The sequence below is a fragment of the Lepidochelys kempii genome, chromosome 6 (genome assembly GCF_965140265.1).
Source record: "Lepidochelys kempii isolate rLepKem1 chromosome 6, rLepKem1.hap2, whole genome shotgun sequence".
NCBI classification, from domain to species: domain Eukaryota; kingdom Metazoa; phylum Chordata; order Testudines; family Cheloniidae; genus Lepidochelys; species Lepidochelys kempii.
Genome location: NC_133261.1, coordinates 30,912,480 through 30,934,501, shown reverse-complemented (window position 1 = coordinate 30,934,501; position 22,022 = coordinate 30,912,480). Strand labels below are relative to the sequence as shown.

The window sequence follows — 22,022 nt, the reverse complement described above, 5'->3', positions numbered from 1 at the left end:
ACTCCCACCACTACATCACTCTTGTTGCACACACTTCTAAACTTAATCCAGAGACACTCAGGTTTTTCTGCAGTTTCGTACCGGAGCTCTGAGCAGTCATACTGCTCCCTTACATACAGTGCTACTCCCCCACCTTTTCTGCCCTGCCTGTCCTTCCTGAACAGTTTATAACCATCCATGACAGTACTCCAGTCATGTGAGTTATCCCACCAAGTCTCTGTTATTCCGATCACGTCATAGTTCCTTGACATCACCAGGACCTCCAGTTCTCCCTGCTTGTTTCCAAGGCTTTGTGCATTTGTATATAAGCACTTGAGATAACCTGTTGATCGCCCCTCATTGCCAGGCATGATGATGATGATGCTAAGCTCTCTTTCTTGAGCAGTAATAGCTAATTTAGACCCCATAATTTTGTATATATAGTTGGGATTATGTTTTCCCATGTGCATTACTTTGCATTCATCAATATTCAATGCCATTGTGTTGCCCAGTCACTCTTTCATTACATTCATGAATAATATAATTTTTCCAAATTTGGCAACACATCTTAACTGGGAATTGTTAAAATGACGTACCAGGTATCTTTATGTCAAATGAATGATTAACTAGATTTTAATACTTCAGATGAGCACATTCTATACACTACAATGTAACTGGCACTGTGTGAAATAAAAATCACTTCAATTCTTATTTGTCTCAAGTTCTGCTCTTCTGTTTTCTTAAGCACAAGACTAAAATTGGGCTGATGGCTGCAATTTGATACTTTGAGTAGGAGGGTTGATGGAACTCCTAACAGATCTGAAGGACTTTTTAGAGCCTCAATCACAGTTTTATGATGATACTGTCCTTCCTTCTGTATTGCTCTTAACTGTTTGCAATTAAGGCAGAAGTGACTTGGCATTTTGGAAAATTTTCTATTCTGTGAACACCTTTGTTCACACCAGCCTTGAAATGTAGTGTTTGATACATTTTTACAGGGTTTGATGCCTTTTGTATATCAATAGATTTTGAACAAAACTTAATGGCCATGGGTGCATTAAAGCACACTTTTTACAAGAGCTGATATAAAAATATTCCCTCTTTATAAAGGGTTGCAATAGAAAATAGAAAAAGAATGGATGGTCATTTTGCAACTTGTTTCCTATACAAAATTGGACAGAAAATAGTCTTTAACGGTTCTGAAAATAGGTGTTTTGGTTTTATTGCATTACAAGCACTGATACCGCATCTGTTACTATGTTATCTGACTATCCCATTTCATGTAGACAGTCCCTTGTTAACCATATATTACATCAGAATCTAGATACTAGAAGCCACATCTTCAAAAGCAAATGGATACAATTGTATCTGCAGTTTTTTCATATCTGTATATACAAAATTATTAGTCGTACATGCAAGCTACATTTTTCCTATAAATTGGGCAAATACCAAATCACAACATATGCAAATTATATTTGCCTGTACATCTCCAAGGCTTTGCACTTTCAAGAAGTTATCAAAATAATTAAATGCATAATATAGGACTATGGGTTTAAGCCCCTTTGATTATATGGTCCTAAACAATGTTGTCTCTTTAAATTTTCTGGAGGCTGTTAGATTAATGATGGCCAGGGCTGAAAGGTTAGACTGTACTCCTAAACTGTTTTTTAAAGTGCTGGCACGAGCTTCTATTGTTAGATTAGACCAACTCCATTTCAAATTCAAAGATATGTGATACAGATGCTCACTATGGAAGTAAGTGAAGTTGGGAGCAGGGAGTTGTTTGCATTGTGAATAGTTAAGTTACTTGATGGGAGGACAGAATGCAATCTGCGGAAAGAAAGAAACTGAAGAGATTAATATTGAAAGAATGCAAAAGAGAAAAAGGAATTGAAAGGGTAAAATAAGAGAATTGTGGCGCAATGGGAATTCCAACAAAGAAGAACACATGTGAAATGGACTAGAAACAATGAGAGCCCTTTGCCCCTACCCTCCCCCCCCAAAAAAGGGTAATTTATTGGGAAAGGAAACAGGATCTAGAGGTATGTAACTCATAGTAACTTTGCAAACATGGAATGGAGGGGAAAAAAACAAGACAAATTAGAAAGCTTAGCTGCCTAGTGGAGATGACAGCAGAAGTATTAATGAAAAAGGGAACAGAAGAAGAGAACCTGACCATAGTTTTGAGCAATACATTATGGAAATTTACAGAGTTGGAGAGAGGGATTGAGACACAGATGATGGGAAGCTTTTAGGGCCTAACCAAAAGTTTATTGAAGTTGGTTGAAAGGCTCCCATTATCTTCAATGGACTTTAGATCAGGCCACGACCTTAAAAATGGAATATATGTTTACTTTAAGAAAAGACCTTGCCTAACTGTGTCCTGTTAGTAAGGGTTATTTTATTTAGGAGTACAGCACACATGCAATGGTAAACAAGTTTGCAGTAGTAAATTCCTAGGTTTTCATTTCTTGGACTATTTCATTTGGTGATAAGAATTTCCAAAACAGGAAATTGTTTGCACTCAGTGCCTTTGTTAAATAAAAGCATTAAGGTGCAGAGGCTGTAATTGTTGGGAGGTGGGGGAAAGAGGAGTGTGTGGGTACAGTTTTTGTGTAGCTCATATTGGTATTTTGGAAGTTGTTACTATGGTTTTTTTTAAACCTCTGTATAATAACTGGAACATAATGTGTCTGAGGTCTTTTATAAGAATCCTTTATTCCAATCTATTTAAAGTCCTTTAACCCTGCTAAAAAGTTGATGGTACAATATGGCCCTAATCTATTTGACTGCTCAGAGTCATTATCTAGGTATGAATCCTAGTAAAAAGGTGAGAATTTACTATTTGATTTTAAGAGGTGAAAAATAGCTTGAACAAACAACAATATAATTGTTTAAATGAGTGTTTTTTTTTCTTGTTTTTGTAAAGGAGCCTGGAACTTCAGTTTATATCTTTTCATCTACTACAACATCCTCATCCTGGGAAAGAAGTTTTCGTAGTATGAAATGTGAAGGATCCAGTAAGCTACTTTTCTTTTTGAATACGAAGAGTAATAGACAGCTCATGAAATAGTTTGATATAAGTATTAAGTCTTACATGGGGAATTAGAACAACATGTGGAAAAAAATGTTTTTACAGCACTTACCATAATGGGGCCTGACCTGATGAATCTCCAGGTGCAATGTAACTGTTATTCGTAAATGTCAATAAACATCAATTTCACTATCTACACCCAAACTGACAAAATATTTCCATCGATAATCAAAATGTACAGGTTGGCAAAGTAAGGAAAATGCTGCTTGAGAAATTTAGTTTGATTTAAGACTAAAATTTTGACATTTTGACAGATTGTATGTTAACCATTATAAAACTTTAAATTTTTGAATCTCAACATCTAAGGTAATTAGATAATATCTGATCCCCCATAATTTCCCACCACTGTGAAAATTTAAATATTTATTGAAACTTTAAAAAATATTGAGTTCTGCTAAGACTAATAATAAGGGATACAGGCCTTCATGCTGTATTGGATAGTCACAACTCTTGAGAAACAGGCTAGAAATCAAAAATGATTTGTATTTAAAGAACCCTGTTTTTAAAAGTTAAACATAATAAGTTAAACTATATAATAAGGCATCAGGGAACAGTACACTAAATATTAAGATGGTCAAGTAAACCCTAATGTTTCTTCTTATAAGGTTCTTGGTGTTGGTATTGAAAGGATTGGGAATGGAAGATATCAGCTATCCCAAATACTTCCCTGTCTGGAAATGTAATAAAACAGTATCAGAGCTGCCTGGAGGCTTGGTGGTCTAGCAGCTGTACACTGAATATTACTCTCTATATTCAGAAGAACACTGGACCAAGTAGCTTTGTAGAGAATGACAGACTAAGGCTACTCCAGAACATGGCTACAAAAATCAGACAGACTCAGGGATCATAAATTAGGGGAGAAAACCAAAAACATAATCCAAATACAGGGGAGTGACTGTGGTGTCAATGTGACAAGTACTTGGGGCGGGGGGAGTGATAGCTCAGTGGTTTGAGCATTGGCCTGCTAAACCCAGGGTTGTGAGTTCAATCCTTGAGGGGGCCATTTGGGATCTGGGGCAAAAATTGGGGGGATTGGTCCTGCTTTGAGCAGGGGGTTGGACTAGATGACCTCCTGAGGTCCCTTCTAACCCTGGTATTCTATGATTCTATGATACTTTTTTCTATTCCAAAGCCCAGAATGTGGGTGAGATATATTTACTTGAATGATCAATGACTCATCGAGAAGTGATGAGGGAAATTTAAACAAAACCAGGGAGGAGGGAGATTTTTGGCTGTGACAGACCTTAGGGTAGTGGTAATCATCCTCTTTTATACTTTGGAAACACTTGTGCAGTTAAAACACAAAAGCTGCATCTTCACTAGGAAAAAGATGTGTTCTTAACTAATACAAAGTAAAATCCCATGAGATATATCCCCTGTAGACTCACTAATTCAAGTATAGCTTTGCAGTGTTACTGCTCATACTCCAGCTAGACCAACTCCACTGTCATGAGTGAATGTGGTTGTCAAGGTGAGGCCCCAGTGAAGACCGGGCAGGCTGTAGTTTTAACACAAGTTAGCAGGTCAAAGTAAACTCTGAGCTTCCCCTTAGTCTTTACCTTGACCTGCTAACTTGTGTTAAAACTACAATCTGCCTCGTCTTCACTAGAATTTTACTTTTTAAATTTACTTGTTAGCTAACAAGTTAACACCTGTTTTCTTATGGAAGACGAGACCACAGAGCCCTCTGAGAATTGAGTCATTAAATTGACCCATCAATCCATCCTCGGCTGCGTGTCAGTCACTGGGGTACCTAGGACATGCCATTACCCAACACAGCTCCAGGCTGTAAAGGTGGAATGCAGAGAGTAGACCTGCTGAGTGCCAACAAACTTTGAAGTTCAAACTGATTCAGCTGCGGTGGCAAAACAGCATATTTGAAACCCATTTCCCCTTCATCTTAAAGCCATTTTGTATACTAGTCTTACAATAGATATTCTGTTTTTCATATTATAGCAGTTATTGTGTTGGAATGTTAAAATTTCCCCTCATTCTATCTATAGAACCATAACTTTCTTCAGCTTCTGTCTTTCCTTAGACATGTATAAACACTTTTCATACAGTAGGTGAAAAATATCACTTTTTGCTTTCCAAATTGGCTTTTTTGAATAATAAGGGAAAGGTAATACATCAGAAATGCCACCCTAGCTCACCCTGACTTTTTCTGTGGAAGAAAATGAATCTGGTACAATAGAAATGAATCCTTGCCACAAAAGATAAACTCATTGTAAATTAATTATTCACCAGAAACTTTGCTCAAAGCATTAGCACTGTTTGCAATACTTAACAAAGAGTAATTTTATATCTTCATGCCCACTTCCCGGCTATCTAAACCTCCAGCTCTCTCCCACCCAATGCAGTTTTTTATTTTCAGTACAAAAACCTGACACACTGAGTATTTAGCACTAACATAAAATTATTTTTTTTAAAAATAAACATGGGATTATTGTATTTTTCATAATTTAATTTACTTGAACTTTCCTGAACTATAAAATGCTGCAGAATCTGGGGGACCTGCATGTTTTAGGCCAACTTTGCCATAGAAGTGATAGAGGCCTTGCAATATAGCATGCTTAGGAACTGGCCTCTGCTCCTGCACAACTCAAGAGATCCACAGGAGTGGAGAAGTCTACAGCTGACTGGAGACTTGTGGGCAGTAGGTGAGAGGTGTGGGGCAGGGGATCAAATAAAGTTCCACTCTTGTGCACCTTAGAAACCAAAGAAGAAAAACTATATGCACCTGAGTGGCAGTGAGTTCTTCATCCTCATTTGGAGGTCATTCTGTAACCTGCCAAAATTCCAGAGAACAAGAGAAAAATGAAAACTTGCATCATTACAGGGCAGTTACATTCAAAGACCATAAAACAAAGGTAAAAAATAAGGCTAATCATACCCAGATTCTTTGCACGTTTATTGGATTCCTTGTTTAACCAAAGAAAATTGAGACTAATTCTGAAGTCCTACACTTTAAACTACATTAAAGAATTATAGAAAGTAAAATAAAGCAAGATTATGACAAATAATAAAGTTAAATCTATGAATTTAACATAGAATAAAGTTTTATCAAGTAGTGACAATGAATTTAATTAACTCCTTTCACAAAAGCATCAGAAGTGGGGATCTTCTCAGGACAGAATAGAATTAACTACCAGTTCTAAAATAAGGGCTCTTTTAATATTATCCATTGTTCAACACCTCATTGTGTGAACAGCTTTATACAATTGCAACGTTTTAAAAAGCTAGAGGATTAAGGGATCTCAGTGGTCTGCAGAAATGCTAAACTCATGAAGTGTTGCTGGGAATTTCTTAATTCTGCATTGTCCTCTTCATCCCAGAGTTTGGAAGTTTGCAGGATAGTAAGAGCTAAGGTAACCAAAAAGGTTCTGCTTCCCTATTGAGCTGAAAATTAAAATCTCATAACTTTCAAATATCCATTTGTGCACTCCCAGCAGGAAATCAAGAATAATGAGCTATGATTATACAGCATTATTGTGTGTTTAAGGTCTTTGCATTATAGATTCACAATTATTCCTCAGTACCATGTGAGGAAACTGTTACTAAAAAACAGATGTATACTATATAATTGAGTGATTAATGCTTTAAGTCATGTATGAAGGAACACATTTTTTAAAGAAGTGATTTAGTGTTTTAGATAAAAAAGTCACCTAGGCAAAAACATTTGTTTGAACTATTTTGTTACTTATCAAGATTCAATAAATAGTTGATGCAAATTCTCCAGTTTTGTTGATCAATTTCTGAGTGGCCAGCATCTCAAAATAGGTAGAAAACATAGTTCAGTTCTACATGACATTATCGCTATGGCACTGTTTTGGTATCAAAAGTGGGGGTTCTTATGGATTGAGAGAAAAGAGATGGGTTAATAGGGTGCCTACTAGCAATTGGTTTTTCAATTTACTTTTCCAGGTGGCCTTTCTAAATGATTCTACGGCTCGGAAAAACTTGCTATAACCAACGGAGACTTAAATAATGTCAAAATGACTATTTGCTAACCTTAATAAAGCCCAAATCTTCAAACAATAACATCAAAATGACTATGAAAGAATAGTAAAGAGTGTTTCATAATTTAAACCAAAAATATGTCCTATTTTTCTACTACCATGAATGCACAACACACAAAGCATGCTTTGTTTTCTTGGGGGACTATCTATGCTTATTAGATAAGATGCAGTGTTGGCATGTTCTCACATTTCAGGAAACTTATTTAGTCATCAAAGTGTTGTGATAAACATGAGTTGGCATTTGATAGGTGACAGATGTTAGTCATCTGTTTTGTTTCATTTATCCTTCCAAGGCACTCAGCTGCCACAGGGCTGGATATGATAATGACCTGAAGAGAATACAAAAAGGTTTTTTTGTGTGTTTTTTTTTATAAGTCACATAAGTCCTACTTACTTTTTGCTTTAGAAAACCTATTAATGCATTGTTAGTTCAATTTTTGTTCATAGGTGAGACTATTGTAAAATTTTACTTTGGAAATATTAAATGGATTCATAGTGTGACAGGGTTGGGCCAGATAGCTATAGGAGAGTATTAGAAGGCAGATATATTAGCCCCAGGTTAAGTAGGTCCCTTTTCCTTGGGTAAGGTAACAGAGAAGGTTCCAGAAGAATCAGGAACCTTCTGGAGACAATTAAGACAGACAGGCTGATTAGAACACCTGCAGCCGTTCAAGAAGCTGCTAGAATCAATTAAGGCAGGCTAATCAGGGCACCTGGGTTTAAAAAGGAGCTCACTTCAGTTTGTGGTGCGCGTGTAAGGAGCTGGGAGCAAGAGGCACTATGAGCTGAGAGTGAGAACACATACTGTTGGAGGACTGAGGAGTACAAGCATTATCAGACATCAGGAGGAAGGTCCTATGGTGAGATTAAAGAAAAAGTTGGGAGGAGGCCACGAGGAAGTAGCCCAGGGAGTTGTAGCTGTTGCACAGCTATTTCAGGAGGCACTCTAGACAGCTGCATTTCACAGGGCCCTGGGCTGGAACCTCCCAATTCCAAACCTCCCAATTCCTTGTCAGACACAGGAGGAGTTGACCTGGACTGTGGGTTCACGAAAACAGCCAAACTAAGGGCTGCCGTGAAGCTCCAAGGCGAGCAAATCCCCCAATAAGTGCAAGACCCTCCAAGGTAGAGGAGGAACTTTGTCACAATAGATACTGTGCTTTTATCAAGTATTTCTCCTCTCCTTCTCGCCAGTCGCCTTTCCTTCTCTGTCCTTCCTTTCTTTTTTTCCACTGGGTGCTTCATTCCTGTCATCAGCGTCATGAGGCTAGAAAAAGCATTCAATACAGAGTTCAGAGTTTTAACAAAATTCAAATGGATTTCAATAGAAAAATTAGAAGCATGTTATATGATTTTAGGCAGCATAAACAGAGTTTCAGTTCAATGATTAAAAAGATACTATAATTTATTTCAGGGGGAAAAATGGTTTCTTTTCATACTAAGTAATTCCAAAATGTAATAAAATGACACAATAAAGGGATGGATGCAGAAGTTAAGGTATTATCAAAGAAGTAAGACTAAAGTGTACAAGGGGAATGATAAATATTGCTTGAATACAGTTAGAAAGTACTTTAAAGGAAGAAATGAATTAGCTGGAGAAATTAGCACAACACCAAGAAAGGAAAATAACACAGGAATGTTCTGAAGTAAATTCAACTTCAAGTCAAAGTCTCTAGATTTCCCATTAACACAACGCAGTTCACAAACCTTAAAAAATAAAGGGGGGAGGGACTAGAAGAGTAAAGGCAGTGTGAAATTAATTGCAATATATTCCAAAGTCCATGAGAAAAGGAAGACTGCACTGATTGATTTTTTTCTGGAAGTGTCAGAAGAGCCTCTCTTTTTGAACTGACAAGTGACTGTTGCAGAATCTTCTCTCCAACAGCAAAGTGAGACACAAACCAGGAGGCTTGACTGTAGAATTCCAGACAAGTTAGAAAAAGAGTGCTGTAGGACAGGACTCTGTGCACAGTTTCTTGGGGACGTGCTCAAAAGCTCTCCTCGGGCACTATACTCTGCTTACTAGGGGCTCATTCTGAGCAGCTGGCCAAAGAAGCATCAAACCAAGAGACTAAAGGACAGCGTCTCAAATCCGAATTGCAGGGAAGGGTACAGTGGCAGAAGGGCAGAGAACAAACCCCTGCTTATAGGAAAGTCCCCCTCTATAATGCACCAAAAACCTCAGTATGTCCCATAGGGTTGTCACACTAACTAGAGTGTCAATAGGGTATAATGCCAAAAGGGCAGAGACTGAAACTAGTTACAGGGCGTCAACCTGTTGAAGGTACCAAAAGGCCCAAGCTGTCCTGGAAGAGAGAGTGTTAGGACATACATTCTGATCACAGAGTTGTCACTCCCACTGCCAGCTAAAGGAGCGTAATGTAGAGAGACCCAAATACCACAGACCTGAACCCTGTTTGCAAGGTGGTCAACCGGCTCAAGAAATGAAAATGCTCAACATCCCCTTAGACCAGGGATCTCAAACTCAAATCACCATGAGGGCCACTGAGGACTAGTACATTGGCCCAAGGGCTGCATCACTGACACATTTTCATACAAAGATACAAAAGCCACCCCCCCCGGCCCTGCCCCCACTCCACCCCTTCCATGTGGCCCTACCCCTGCCCTGCCTTTTCCCACCCCTTCCCTGCCCCCATTCCAACCTCTTCTCCAAAGTCTCCACCCTAACTCTGCCCCCTCCCTGCCCCTATTCCAACCCCTTCCCCAAATTCCTGTCCCAGTCCCACCTCTTCCCCTGAGTGCACCATGTCCCTGCTCCTCCCCCCTCCCTCCTGGAAAGTTCTAAGCACTGCCAAACAGCTGTTTGGTGGCAGGAAGTGCTGGGAGGTAGGTGGAGGAGTGGGGACGCGGCGCGCTTGGGGGTTGGAGGCGTCAGGGTGGGGAGTGAGTGGAGCTATGGCGGGCTGCAGGAAATAACTCTGTGGGCCGCCTGCGGGCTGTATGTTTGAGACCCCTGCCTTAGGCTGTTCATGAGTGACCCTAGACCTAGTTACAGGGATGTCACTGTGCTCAGAGACCCCTTCCTTCACCTCTATCGTTAGAGACGTTTTTCTTTCCAGCCTTTCCCTAGCCATTTCTGAAATGTTTTCTTCTTCTTTTCCACTTCTGCTTTGAAGTGTTAGAATGTGTGTGTGTAAGTCAGATAGCCTTAGGACAGGGCTGAGCAGAGTCCCCTCAGCGTCAATAATAAGTCAATGTTCCTTTCCTGGGTCTGCTGACTTCCTGGAATTCTAGCTCTAACAGAGTTCTAGCTTGTCCTCCTATCCTTCTGTGGGGGTCTCACTTCCTCCCAAGCTTCCCCCAGGTGGCCAAACTACCAATTCAATCCTACCCCAAAGCCAAAATCTCCAAAATTACCCTACACAACTAAGCAAGTTCCGAGCAGTTCCAAATTTTTAAAACAAAATCAGCATGTTAGATGATTAAAAGCAGAATATGTGACGTATTCCAAAGTCAATGAGAAAAGGAAGGCTATGGTGATTGCTTCGTTTCAAAAGTGCCAGAAGAGCCTCTGTTTTTCAATGTACCAGCAAGTGTTGCGGAATCTTAACAGCAAAGTGAGACCGGAAGCTTGGCTGTAGAACTCCAGGCAAGTTGGAAACCAAGTGCTGTGGGACAGCTCTCTGTGCACAGTTTCTTGGGGACATGCTCAATAGTGTCTGAGGAGAGCCTGCTTATAGGGGGCTCATTTGGAGCAGCTGGTTCAAGTAGCATCAAACCAAGGGAATAAAGGGCAGCAACTCAAATCCTTATGGCAGGGAAGTCACGCTGCTGAAAGTACTAGCAGGCCTCTAACCCCTCTCCTCCCCATAAACTAGTGCCTCAGTACAAGACACTCAGTTTTATTAGCTAGCTACAGAAGCATAATGCCAAGAGAGAAAAGGGCATAGACCCTAACCTGAATTACAAGGAGGCCACATTCTTCAAGGTAGCAAACGGCTCAATATGTCTCATTAAAAAGAGGCTTGTGACATTTGCCATTGTTACAGGGATGTCACACTAACTGCCGTGCCAACACTGCAACCCCAGCACTGAGCCCACGCCCATCCCTGCCTCCATGGACCTGTGCTCCAGATCTGCCCAGTCCTCCCTGCTGCCACACCGAGCCATGCTCTTATCTCTTGCCACCGAAGCTCTTGCACCAATCCACCCCTGCTTCTTGCTCTAAAGAAACAGGCCATCACTTGTTGCCACCCCTGTTCCAGTGCAGAGTTTGGCTTGTCCTCTTTCCTGATGTTTGACAAGTCTCCTGTCCTCTCTGTGCTTCTATTTACTTGTTTGAATTGTACTTTCTTGCCTAACAGGGATACTAGTAGACTTCATAAACTGATCATGTTCTTCATATTAAAGGTGATATAGAACCACAAAGCCTTATTATTAGTATTTGATATTCTGCTGGGTTTAATGTCTATTTTAGAATTAGGGCCCTCAACTTTTTAAAATCTCAGTTTATTTTAAGTGCAGTTACTGTTTTTATGATTTATATAGATGGATATATATTTAGCAATTAATTTTCAACCTTACAATTATTTGTTGTCTGTAATATCTCAGACTCAATATTTTTGGATATTACGCATCACTTTGAAACTTTATAAATATAAAAAGTTCTCATGGATTATTAATACACTCTTGCAGGGTCTAGGAAGGACAGTGGTAATGGATATGGAATGAAGAACCAGGCAATATTTGTGTTCCTACAGTCTTAAAAAAATTGAAGGAGAGCACATTAAAAAGAAAAACAACTGTCAGGATATTTTTAAAAACCGAAGACACAATTCTAGTAAAGAAAAAGGAAAGCTCAGTCATCACATAAAATCAAGATTAATTCATTATGTGTGGGGTTTTTCACTCATTCTCTCTTTCTAAGATACCCATGTGATAATTGTACAAGCATGTCATAAATAAATTGATCACATACCTTTACAATTTATCTGAGCATGTCTATGAACACATCACCTGTCCACTAAACCACTTTACTGGGATTTATTCTAGCATCTCAGACTCCCGAGCAAAGGGATGCCATAGTCCTAATACAATTTTTAAAAATTTCTACTCAAACTATTTAAAAAAATAGTATGTATGAAACACTTGACATCTATGCAATATATAATGGCATCGGGTGGTGGAAGTGTTTTACAGGTGCTCGTTTGGGATCCAAATCTGCATCACTATTGTGGTGGCATTGCTACTCATAAGTGATGTGAGTATCTCAAACACATGCCAATAAATCCTTTAAATCAAACCTTATCATCAAGTATTCTCTCTAGTCTTGTCCTGTAAAATGCTGAACACCACCTGGGTGCTGCTGAGCATCTCCGATTTCTATAGATTGCAGTGGGAGCTGCAGTCCTTGGCCTTCTTAGAATTGGGCTCAGGATTGGGCTCAGGATGTTAGCCAATAACCGAGTTACAAGATATTGTTGTGTCTTGGAACTCTGGAGAAACACACGAGCAAGGTAGCATTTCACTGAGGATGAACTGTGGGTTTAGCATGTGAAAACTATGGACCAGGTCCTCAGCTGGCGTAAATCAGGGTAGTTCAATTGAATTCTCTTTCAACCTTCACTGTGATTACTTTTGCCCTCTTAATGAAGCCAGTTACTTTATACAGAGTGTGAAGGTGGATGCTTTATACACATATATACAGACAAGATCCTTGCTCCAAAGAATTAAGAGTCTAAATAGGATGAAATTCGCCGCTATGGAGAGAGCCAACACAGAATCTATGCACCACTTAAGTTTCACTTTAGATCTACAAGTGGGACTTAAGTGCTGCATACCATAGCCCTCTGCACAGGAGTGAACGTCACCTGTGATGTTCAGTGTGATGGTGCTTCACCTGCTTTATTCAGAGGTACTCCAAAGCCTGAGTGAATATACAGCTCACAACACAATACTATATGAGATTTAGTTGTTGAATCCTGTAGCATAGAACCTCCTGCTTCTATGCAAGAAAATCCTTTCACTTTTCCTAACAGAACGTCCCAAAGACACACACAGTTTTGTCAGTAAGAAATGTTAATGGATGAATCATGTATCTATGTGCGGGTATGTGTGGTGTGTATGGGGAAGAGGGAAGGGTAGTTTCTTTTGTAGGGTCTTCCATCTTTCTGTTCCATTTTGTATAATGCTCTTCCAGGCACACACAATCAAAAAACTGCCTGCCAAATGCAGGAGGTTGCTTTGTCTTGAAAGTCTTGCCGTGGGCTATTTTGAAAATTGCATTGCTGTTGAGACACCAGAGTGACACATTTATGTCACTCGAACGCTGGCGAAATCCAAACCCAATGTATCTCACTTTGTGCAATTTGTAGCACCGGATTTTGGAGAGGGTCAGAAACACTTAAATACATGCTGAGATGACACCCTCAACTCCATCTTGAAAAGATTCACTTGGCTTGAGAACATGTTGGGGTTTTTAAGATGATTACAAATTGAAAGGAAGCTGAATACTGGCATGAGATGTTGTTCAGTGAAAGCCTAAAGAGCTTCTTGATAGGTGCAACAAAATTAAAGTAATCCAGGTTTCCACTTGCATGGTATCACAGGCCTTCTGAGTGACTACCTAGTGAAGCAGGACTGAAATCAGGCCATACTGCACTGGTAATACTTAACTGCTTTACACTGACACAGTGCTCTATATGTACCCACCTTTTTGTGAAAGGAAGGACAACCTGAAGCCTGTCAGATCACCTGACTAGTTTTGTTATCAGTGTAAACTGTTATCTGGGGATTCACTCAATTTTCAGAACACAGCAGCACCTCAGCCAATTCAGACAACCCAATCAAAGTGGACATTTGCATTTCATTTAGCTTATCGAGAAGGACAGATGCTTAATGACTTTCACACTGAAGACTAAATTACTCTTGTTGAAGGCAGTAGCTCATCACTTTACTAAAGGCACTGGCTAGTGCAACATGTTGGGAGTCAGGATTCCTGAGTTCTATTCCCAATCTTGGGAGACAGTGGGCAGGACCAGGAATGAAAGGTGCCAGGCTATTATGCATAAAATTCATCCTACTTCAGAGACCCATTAGTAGGCTTATGCACCACTTAAGTTTTCCAAAAAGGGTTTGTGGTGCAAAAGCCTTGTACAGGTGTAACCCACACACATTCTGGGTGTGGTGTTCTGTCCTATCTAGTGGCACGGAGATGACTTAGAGAGAGAGAAAAAATGAGTCTGCTCTACAGCCTTAGCTAACAGCCAGTTGGCTTTTCACTCATGCAGTGGAGGCTCATGCACTAAGCTCCAGAGGTCCCAGAGTCAATTCCGCCCGCTGACGACTGGGGTATGTCCATGTTACACAGGCCCTATGCACAGGGTGAATTTCCACGTGGAGGGATTGAGGAAGGCAGTTGTAGAGTGCAAAAGGGATTAATTATGCCATTATCAAAATCATTCTTGATTTATGTGCATTTTCAATCATCTGGGTTGTATTTTCCAGTGCCAAATTGCTCTTTACTAAAATGCTTACAGGAGAATTCCTCTTGTGCAGGTGGATTATCCACCATGGTAAAGCTAGAAGAGGTGGTGTATTTACTACCTATGGTTGATGCTCACCCTATCCCCAGTGTAAGGGGGAGAAGGATGTAACCTGGGGGCAGGAAGGGGCGCAATGGAGATGAGCTACACTACAGCTGATCTGCTATTGTAAACTCTTCATGGAATTTCCCCTGGGGAAATTGGATTAGGTCACCTGCTGCTCTAAGTTTGGCAGGGGCTGGGCATCTAAGGTTCGGTGAGTCGCAAGCAGCTTCCTCTGCCTGCCATGGTCACAACAGCTGATCATATGCAATGGAGAATCGGGGCCTCTGTGTTTGTTAGAAACATATGTCATGATAATGAGCAAACAATTTACCTGCTGCATTCGTCCTGCCACAGTGATGTTTGCAGCCTGGCGAGTATTTTCAGTGGTCTTTACTCACGCCTAATGGGCAAAGTGTTGGAAAATGGTGAAAAAGCTCATGTTTTCGGGTGGGGGAATTGTTCCCAGCCAGGATGAAAGATAAAATATGGAAGGTTTTCAGGAAAAAAAAACTCATGTGGGGAGAATCATCACAGAATTTTTCGGCTTCCCCCTGGGAAGGCTTTTGTCAATTTTACAAGTAAAACTGACAAGCTTTCAGCCCAGCAGCTCAGCCTCCCAGAGGAGGAGAAGAAGAGCAACCAAGTTCTCTGGCTTTGGAACAAAGTGGGGAGGCTGAGGGTTCAGCCTTCGTTTTTGTCAATTTGACTGGAAATAATTGAGCTTGACAAAGGGGCAAGTTACCGGGAGATGTAAACTATTTCTGACCCAGCAGCCAGATGTTCATTTGCAAACAGTTTAAAGGCAGGTTATATATCTAGGCAAGCTGGTGACCAATAACTACCCCTTTTTTCCAAATGATTGTTAACTTTGCCTCTTGATAAAGCAGAAGTCCGACTATTAATGTAGGCTGGAGTGCAGCACAATACACAGCCCGTAGAGCTTGCCTTCCACCCTCGAAAAAGCTCTCCCAACTCTGACCGGTCATATCCTAGTGTTCCAGTCATGCTGACCTCTGTGGCCTCTTGAGTGGTACCTTTGTGACAAGGGCAGCTGTATTGTGCAGAAGCAGCATCCCAGGAAATTATTTTAACCAGGGCTTGAACCCAGATATCCAGAAATGGGAATATAGGAAGCTGACCCATTGTTCTGCCTTGCCACTTAATATACATCTCAAATAAGTTTGTAATTGAAATAGTTCCATGTAAGTGTGTGTATATATACCCTCTCAATCACTGTCTCTTGTCTCTAGATCTGGTTGGAAAATGGAATTTCTGTCCTGCAAACATTTTTGAGATTTTGAAATTTGTATTTGTCCCAATTTGGAACAAAAAGTCAAAATCTTGATTTTTTTTCCCCATGGAATTAAATATTCCACTTTGGAAATGTCAAAATGTTGCATTCAGATATTGTTGAAACAATATAAATCTATTTATATTATATAAATATAACATTTATTATATTAAAATCAATTCCTCAGGTGACAACTTCTAGATAAGGTGACATTTACCTTACATACACATACGCTGAAATGTCAGAGTCCCCTTCATGAAAGTCACTGTGCCTAACATGGAAAAGGCACAGCTTCTTTCCGTAGACTAACTGTGAAGGTATTGTGGAAACACACAGTTGAATGTGAACATTTTCATAAATAATAGCCTAAATTAGCCTCCTAAACATAGATTTAGGTGTCTAATTAGCAAAAGTGCTGAGTATCTAGCAGCAGCCATTGAAGTCAATTATAGTTAATGGGAGTTGCTAGGTCCTCAGCAGGTTTGCATATCAGACCATTTACTTAGGTTACCAAGTATGGATTTAGGCACCTATTTTTAAAAATCTTGGACAAAAAGTTGCTCCTGTGCTGAGAAATCTTATAAGTGCCAGCATAGGTGCGATTTTAAGCAAAGGGACTAATTCTTAAGAAGATAAAATCTTACAAAACAGAAGAAATTTGAAATGTGAGCATTTTATAGTGAAACCTCTACTGTGATCAATAAACCAACTCCATGCAGTTTTAAAAGGTGGGATTCAGACTGGTTATGCTCTCATAGGACAATCCCTATATAGCCATAGTTCAGTTTAGCCCACATGTGATAGTTATTTAGAAGGGTTATTAATGGAAATTATATGCATAGTTACCTGGTGTACACATTTAAAGGCAGTTGTATGTGCATATGGTTGCCCATGCAAAACTTCTGGGTGTCATTTTTGAGGCCCATTTGAAAATCAGATCAAACTCCAATTAGAGTTTTAAAATGAATATGGTCTGTTTTCGTTAAACTTGAAATTTCTTAATTTCTGTTTGCTGTTGAATCTGCAGTTACTTTTGTCTGGATCACTCTCACAGGATACCTTTCAATGCTCATCTTTACTTCAGATTATTTTTTATTAGTAGAATTAAAGTTTTTAAAAGGAGGAACTATGTGGCTCATTTTATCTATAATGGTATTTGTACTGGTTTCAGAGTAACAGCCGTGTTAGTCTGTATTCGCAAAAAGAAAAGGAGTACTTGTGGCACCTTAGAGACTAACCAATTTATTAGAGCATAAGCTTTCGTGAGCTACAGCTCACTTCTCCAGTGCTGGAATAACAAACTGGGCACCTGCTATAGCAGATATTTGTATAAAATTGGCAATGAAAAAATCAATAAAATGAACTTCTAGCTAAGGACAGGAAATGAGGCAGGAAAATAACATTTGAAATTAAGTTTACTGGTAAATTACTCTTGCTGAAGTCTTTAGCTTGCTATCTTGCTAAAGACAGCCACAGTAAAGTAATGGGAATGCATCCTTTGAATGTTCCTTTCCTGGCTTGTCAAAACATTTTGATTTGTGATCTTAAAATTAGTCTACAGGAGATAGAATTCAGCCATTCTAGTAAAATAGTTCAGAATGAGCTTATGGTGGTCTTTGTGTTTTTTGTATTTGTGTGCAGTGAATGCCAATATTTGGAAGAAAACATAATGCATGGGAGATGACTTGGCATCATAAAACATGGGTGCAAATCCTTGAAGCCTCACTCACGAGACAAGCCCATTGAAACCAATCACAGTACTTGCATGTAGGTTTGCAGGGTTGGGCTTCATATTAGTATTTCTAAGGGGAGTAAAAGTTCAAACTTAAAATAACACAGTTGTCCCTTTCAAAAGCTGAAGTGAATCAGGACACTCCATGATTTCACTGTACACACTGTTGATTGTGATTTGACATTTCAAACATTAACGTTCCCTAGAAGTAGGAGAGAACAGTACCTGTTTCCAGTGAAACCTTGACCTTATATTGTGTTTCAGTGCATGACTTGTGAGTTATAAGTATGGTTTGTATAAGTACAAGAATTGTGTGAGCAAAAATATGCTTCTATCTAAAGACTGGAGTATTTTTAGAGAAAAAATAAGTAAAACAAAAAAAGGCCAAATCCAAATGCTGTACTACCTGAGGTTACTTCTTTCAAAGTTCAACTTGCCTGCTTAGCTCCAGTCTTTTAAATGACAATGATGCATTTATTTTCATACAACAGATATGTTCTCAAGCTTTTCTTCTCTGGATATTATAAACTATTTCTACTTTGTATACTTGTGGAGATAAAATTGACAGATTTGTAATTGGAGTTATGTACGGTTACTAAAAGTCAGTGATTTTTCCAAGTAAGCTCCGACTTTGAAGGATAAAGATGGGCAAAATAGGCAAACCCATCAAAATGCCCATGCAGATATTTTGGCCCCCCAAAGCTGCATTTCAGGGTACTAATTTGGTAGTTAAATGCATATTTCTGCTTGTGTACCCATTACATCATACTTTGAAAATTTGGCTCAAAAGATTCTGATAGAGATCCACTCTGGATAAACCAAAATTGTCATTACAAATCAAAATGTTTCTGCTTTCTATACTGTAGTTTATGAACAGAAATACTTTACATAGAAAAGTTGGAGAGTATCAATATGGAAACTAAAGCATCTATCTCTGCTCTGATTCAGGTCTATATTTGTAAGATTGATTTGTGACTGGTACCCTTACAAGTTATCAGAAGGAATGGGAATTACTAGTGGCCTAGCAGTTAGAAATATCTAGACTCCATGGAGTAACAGGTTTGAATTTTGGCAGGGCTGACTTAGCTCTTCATCCATTTTAGGGTTCAGGGGTCTTTTAGATTCTAAGGTATCCTGCTATCCTTGTGTTGACTCCCAGATACTCCAGTGATAGATGGGTTACAAGTGCCTCGAGATGCCATAGTCTTTTAAATCAGAATATAGATCTTCTCTGGTGAATTTGGCATGCCTGAATTGTAGTGTATTGCGTGGTTCATTTGGCTCCAGTCCTCCATGCCATATGTGTCTGCATTCCAATAGTGAAGTTATTCCTGTATGAATACTGTTTGTGAAGCTCTTTCGTATCCTTCAGGTTGAAAGTTGTCAGCCCATCCAGCCTTCAGATGCACAGCTAATACCCATTGGCTCACATGCAAGGCCTTGTTAATTTAAATTATTATCACACTTAGTTTTTAATAAGCCTTGTTTCTTTACTTAGGTGCAGTCATGTGTTTTAATGGAGGTGAATGTGTGCACAGAGAGCTCTGTGACTGCAGTCGATTTAATGCAAGTGGATCAAGATGCCAGACAGGTGTGTAGAAAAAAATTCTATATTACAATGCAATCTGTTCAGGGTTGGGTTAAGGGTATACAGGCCCCACAGCCACAAGGACATCCTTCCTTTGTCAAAAGACATCAAAGCTCATAGTAACTCTCTGCCCGGTGGGCAGCGAGTACACAAGCAGAGCTGGAGTTGTACAACTCCTAGCCACTGCTTGCTTTCCTGCTGGCCTTGAGTTATGCTGAGACATAACTGAAGATTTGGAAGTGTTAGCTCATATCTACTGCGCCCTGAGTGTTGCAGGTATCCTGAAGTGGGACTGCAATCCCAAGGACAAATGCATTGTGTTTCTTAAACTTTCCTGTTCAATCAAAAAATAAAAGGTTAATGCTTTTCAAATTGCTCTCCTTTTGTCTGCCCAGTGCACAACACAGGTGCTGAAAGGGATAACATATGCCGAACATGGGGTCAATACCATTTTGAAACCTTTGATGGACTCTACTATTATTTCTCTGGGAAATCCACATATGTACTTGTGAGACAGAATGAAATAGATGAACAGAGTTTCTCTATACAGGTGGGAGACTGCATTTTTAAGTTAGTTTCATACTATCACAGGGCATACAAATAACTTGTGAGTTTAAAGTGGAAAAATGATCTGTAGACAAGTTACAAGGGTTATCAATGGCGTTTACATGTATAGGCATGATCAGGTGAGGTGCTGACCACCAGAGGTGGATGCAGCACCAAATTCAATGGGGGCACTATACTAAACTCTTCTGGGACATGATCTTGAGTTGTAGTCAAGAGGGGCACCGACCATCTGCAGCAGCACCCGCTGCCCCAACACCACAATCCTAATCCCAACCAAGCCCAGTGTGGAGTGGAGGGGAGGCCCAGGGATGGGGGAACTGGAGAGCGAGCCCGCCCTGCACTCATACCACAGTGGCAGCTTCTGTCCTGTGGGGCTGGGCCTGGCTCCCCATTCTGGGTATTGTGACCTGGTGCATGGGCTCACAGTGCCACTCAGGTTCAGCACCTGTGCTTTCATGATTTCTGTGGGTGCGATTGAACATGTGAACCATAATTAAAGCTGCATGGTCAAAATTCCACTCACTCATATTTGGCCCAGCTCAGTGAGTTCCCACAACTCCCAGTTCAGCACCTCTTGGGATCAGGACATGTAATACCAGATAATCAAACTCATTTTAAATTCTACAATATATCTGTATTAGGGTTTCTGTAGTACCTGTCATTGCAGTATGTAAGCAGCATAGTTTCATAACAATGAAATGCATTTTTTAAAAACATCAAAAATTTTGAATATTAACTCATCTTTAATGGAAATAGAGCTACTACTGATAATATAGAAGAAGCTGAGCCATTATTGACCATCTTTCAAAAATAGTTCCATCAAATACATAATTTCTAACATAGTCTCTTAACTTATATCAGATGCATTATTTTTATATATTAAAAATTTAAATAGTCTTTCCCACACATTATTTCAGCCACCTAATCCTTTGCCCTTTGCTGAGTCACTTCACCAGCTTCCCACTGCACTGCCCAGGAAGCTCAAACAACTTCTCCTTGCATGCAGTACCCTACTTCATTCCGCTTTTTCCTGCATCTTTGATTTGGTCTCTCTTATTCTTCTCCCTGCCCTTTATGCTCTTCCAGTGATACCAACCTTTGATCTTCCTGCACAGGCACATCACTGCTGTGTACTTCTTTTTCTGGGTTAGTGTACTGCCATTGTTTCCAGTGACTAAACTCTAGGGAAAGCAGTAACTTTCATTGCATCATTTTGTCAACTGCAACTCCTATAGTCACCAGTTAGATCATTGCATCTTAAATAGAATTTGCTTTGTACACTGCAAAATTGGGAGGCTATGATCAGGCTCAGAGTCTGGAGAGAAGATGATGGCCAAATTAGTCCTGGTCTACCGCTAAATCTTAGACTGAAAAATTTCACACCCTATGCAACATAGTTAGGTTGATCTAACTCCTACTGTAGATGCAGCTAGGTTAATGGAAAAACTCTTTTCATCTCTGTAGCAAGTGTCTACACTACAGCAGCATAGCTGTAGTGCTGCATATCACAATTGTTGTGAGTCTTGGAGAAACCGAGGACTGAAGCCATGGTGACCAAACTATCCTGTTGCCCACTGAGATCATTGCTAAAAGTCCATGATCGGGTCAGAACGTATTAGTTGGGCAGCATAGAGAATGTTGAGAATGTTATTAAAATGTTACTTCTCCCCAATAATATCATTTGGCAGGTTAATAATGATCCAGAATGCAAATCTTCACCCTATTCCTGCAAAAGGTCCGTTAGCCTATTCTTTTCTGGAGATGAAGAAATAAAGTTGAGCAGTGAGGTCATCTACAAAGGATTTGGGTAATTATATTCACATTTATTGTGGTATGTTTTGTTTTTACACTGGATCAATTCTCATGACATATCAGTGTACATAAAAGCAACATCGCTTATTGGCAGCTAAAAGGCAAATACGCCATGCATATTGATAGTAACATTTCTGCAGTTTATAAAGTAGTGCACTAGGAGAATGACATTTAAACTATGTTGTGGTATTAGAGGATAAAATTTCTGCATTCATGTTTGGAGCTGGATGTGAATCTGATACAACTCCGTTGGCTTCAATTGAGTTACTCCAGATTTACATCAGTGTTACTCAAAGCACAGTTTCCTGCAAGTTTATAGGGAAGTCATTAAATCACTGAGTAATAATTCCTTTACATGGAGATTTTTTTCATTTAAAAATTCTTTGTTCT

The 22,022-nt window shown here is 39.6% G+C and overlaps 1 protein-coding gene across 3 annotated transcripts in view; it reads left to right on the top strand.

The window, feature by feature from the left end:
- The window catches only part of OTOG (otogelin), a 170,392-nt gene that overhangs the window by 6,404 nt on the left and 141,966 nt on the right, over nt 1-22,022 (top strand). For all 3 annotated transcript variants that reach the window (XR_012159331.1, XM_073347364.1, XM_073347365.1), the window contains exons 4-7: nt 2,909-2,999; nt 19,164-19,256; nt 19,649-19,803; nt 21,509-21,627. Coding sequence is in view for 2 of the 3 variants with exons in the window: in XM_073347364.1 (XP_073203465.1) it covers nt 2,909-2,999; nt 19,164-19,256; nt 19,649-19,803; nt 21,509-21,627 (458 nt within the window). In the remaining variant the exon portion in view is untranslated. The remainder of the gene's footprint in view (nt 1-2,908; nt 3,000-19,163; nt 19,257-19,648; nt 19,804-21,508; nt 21,628-22,022) is intronic.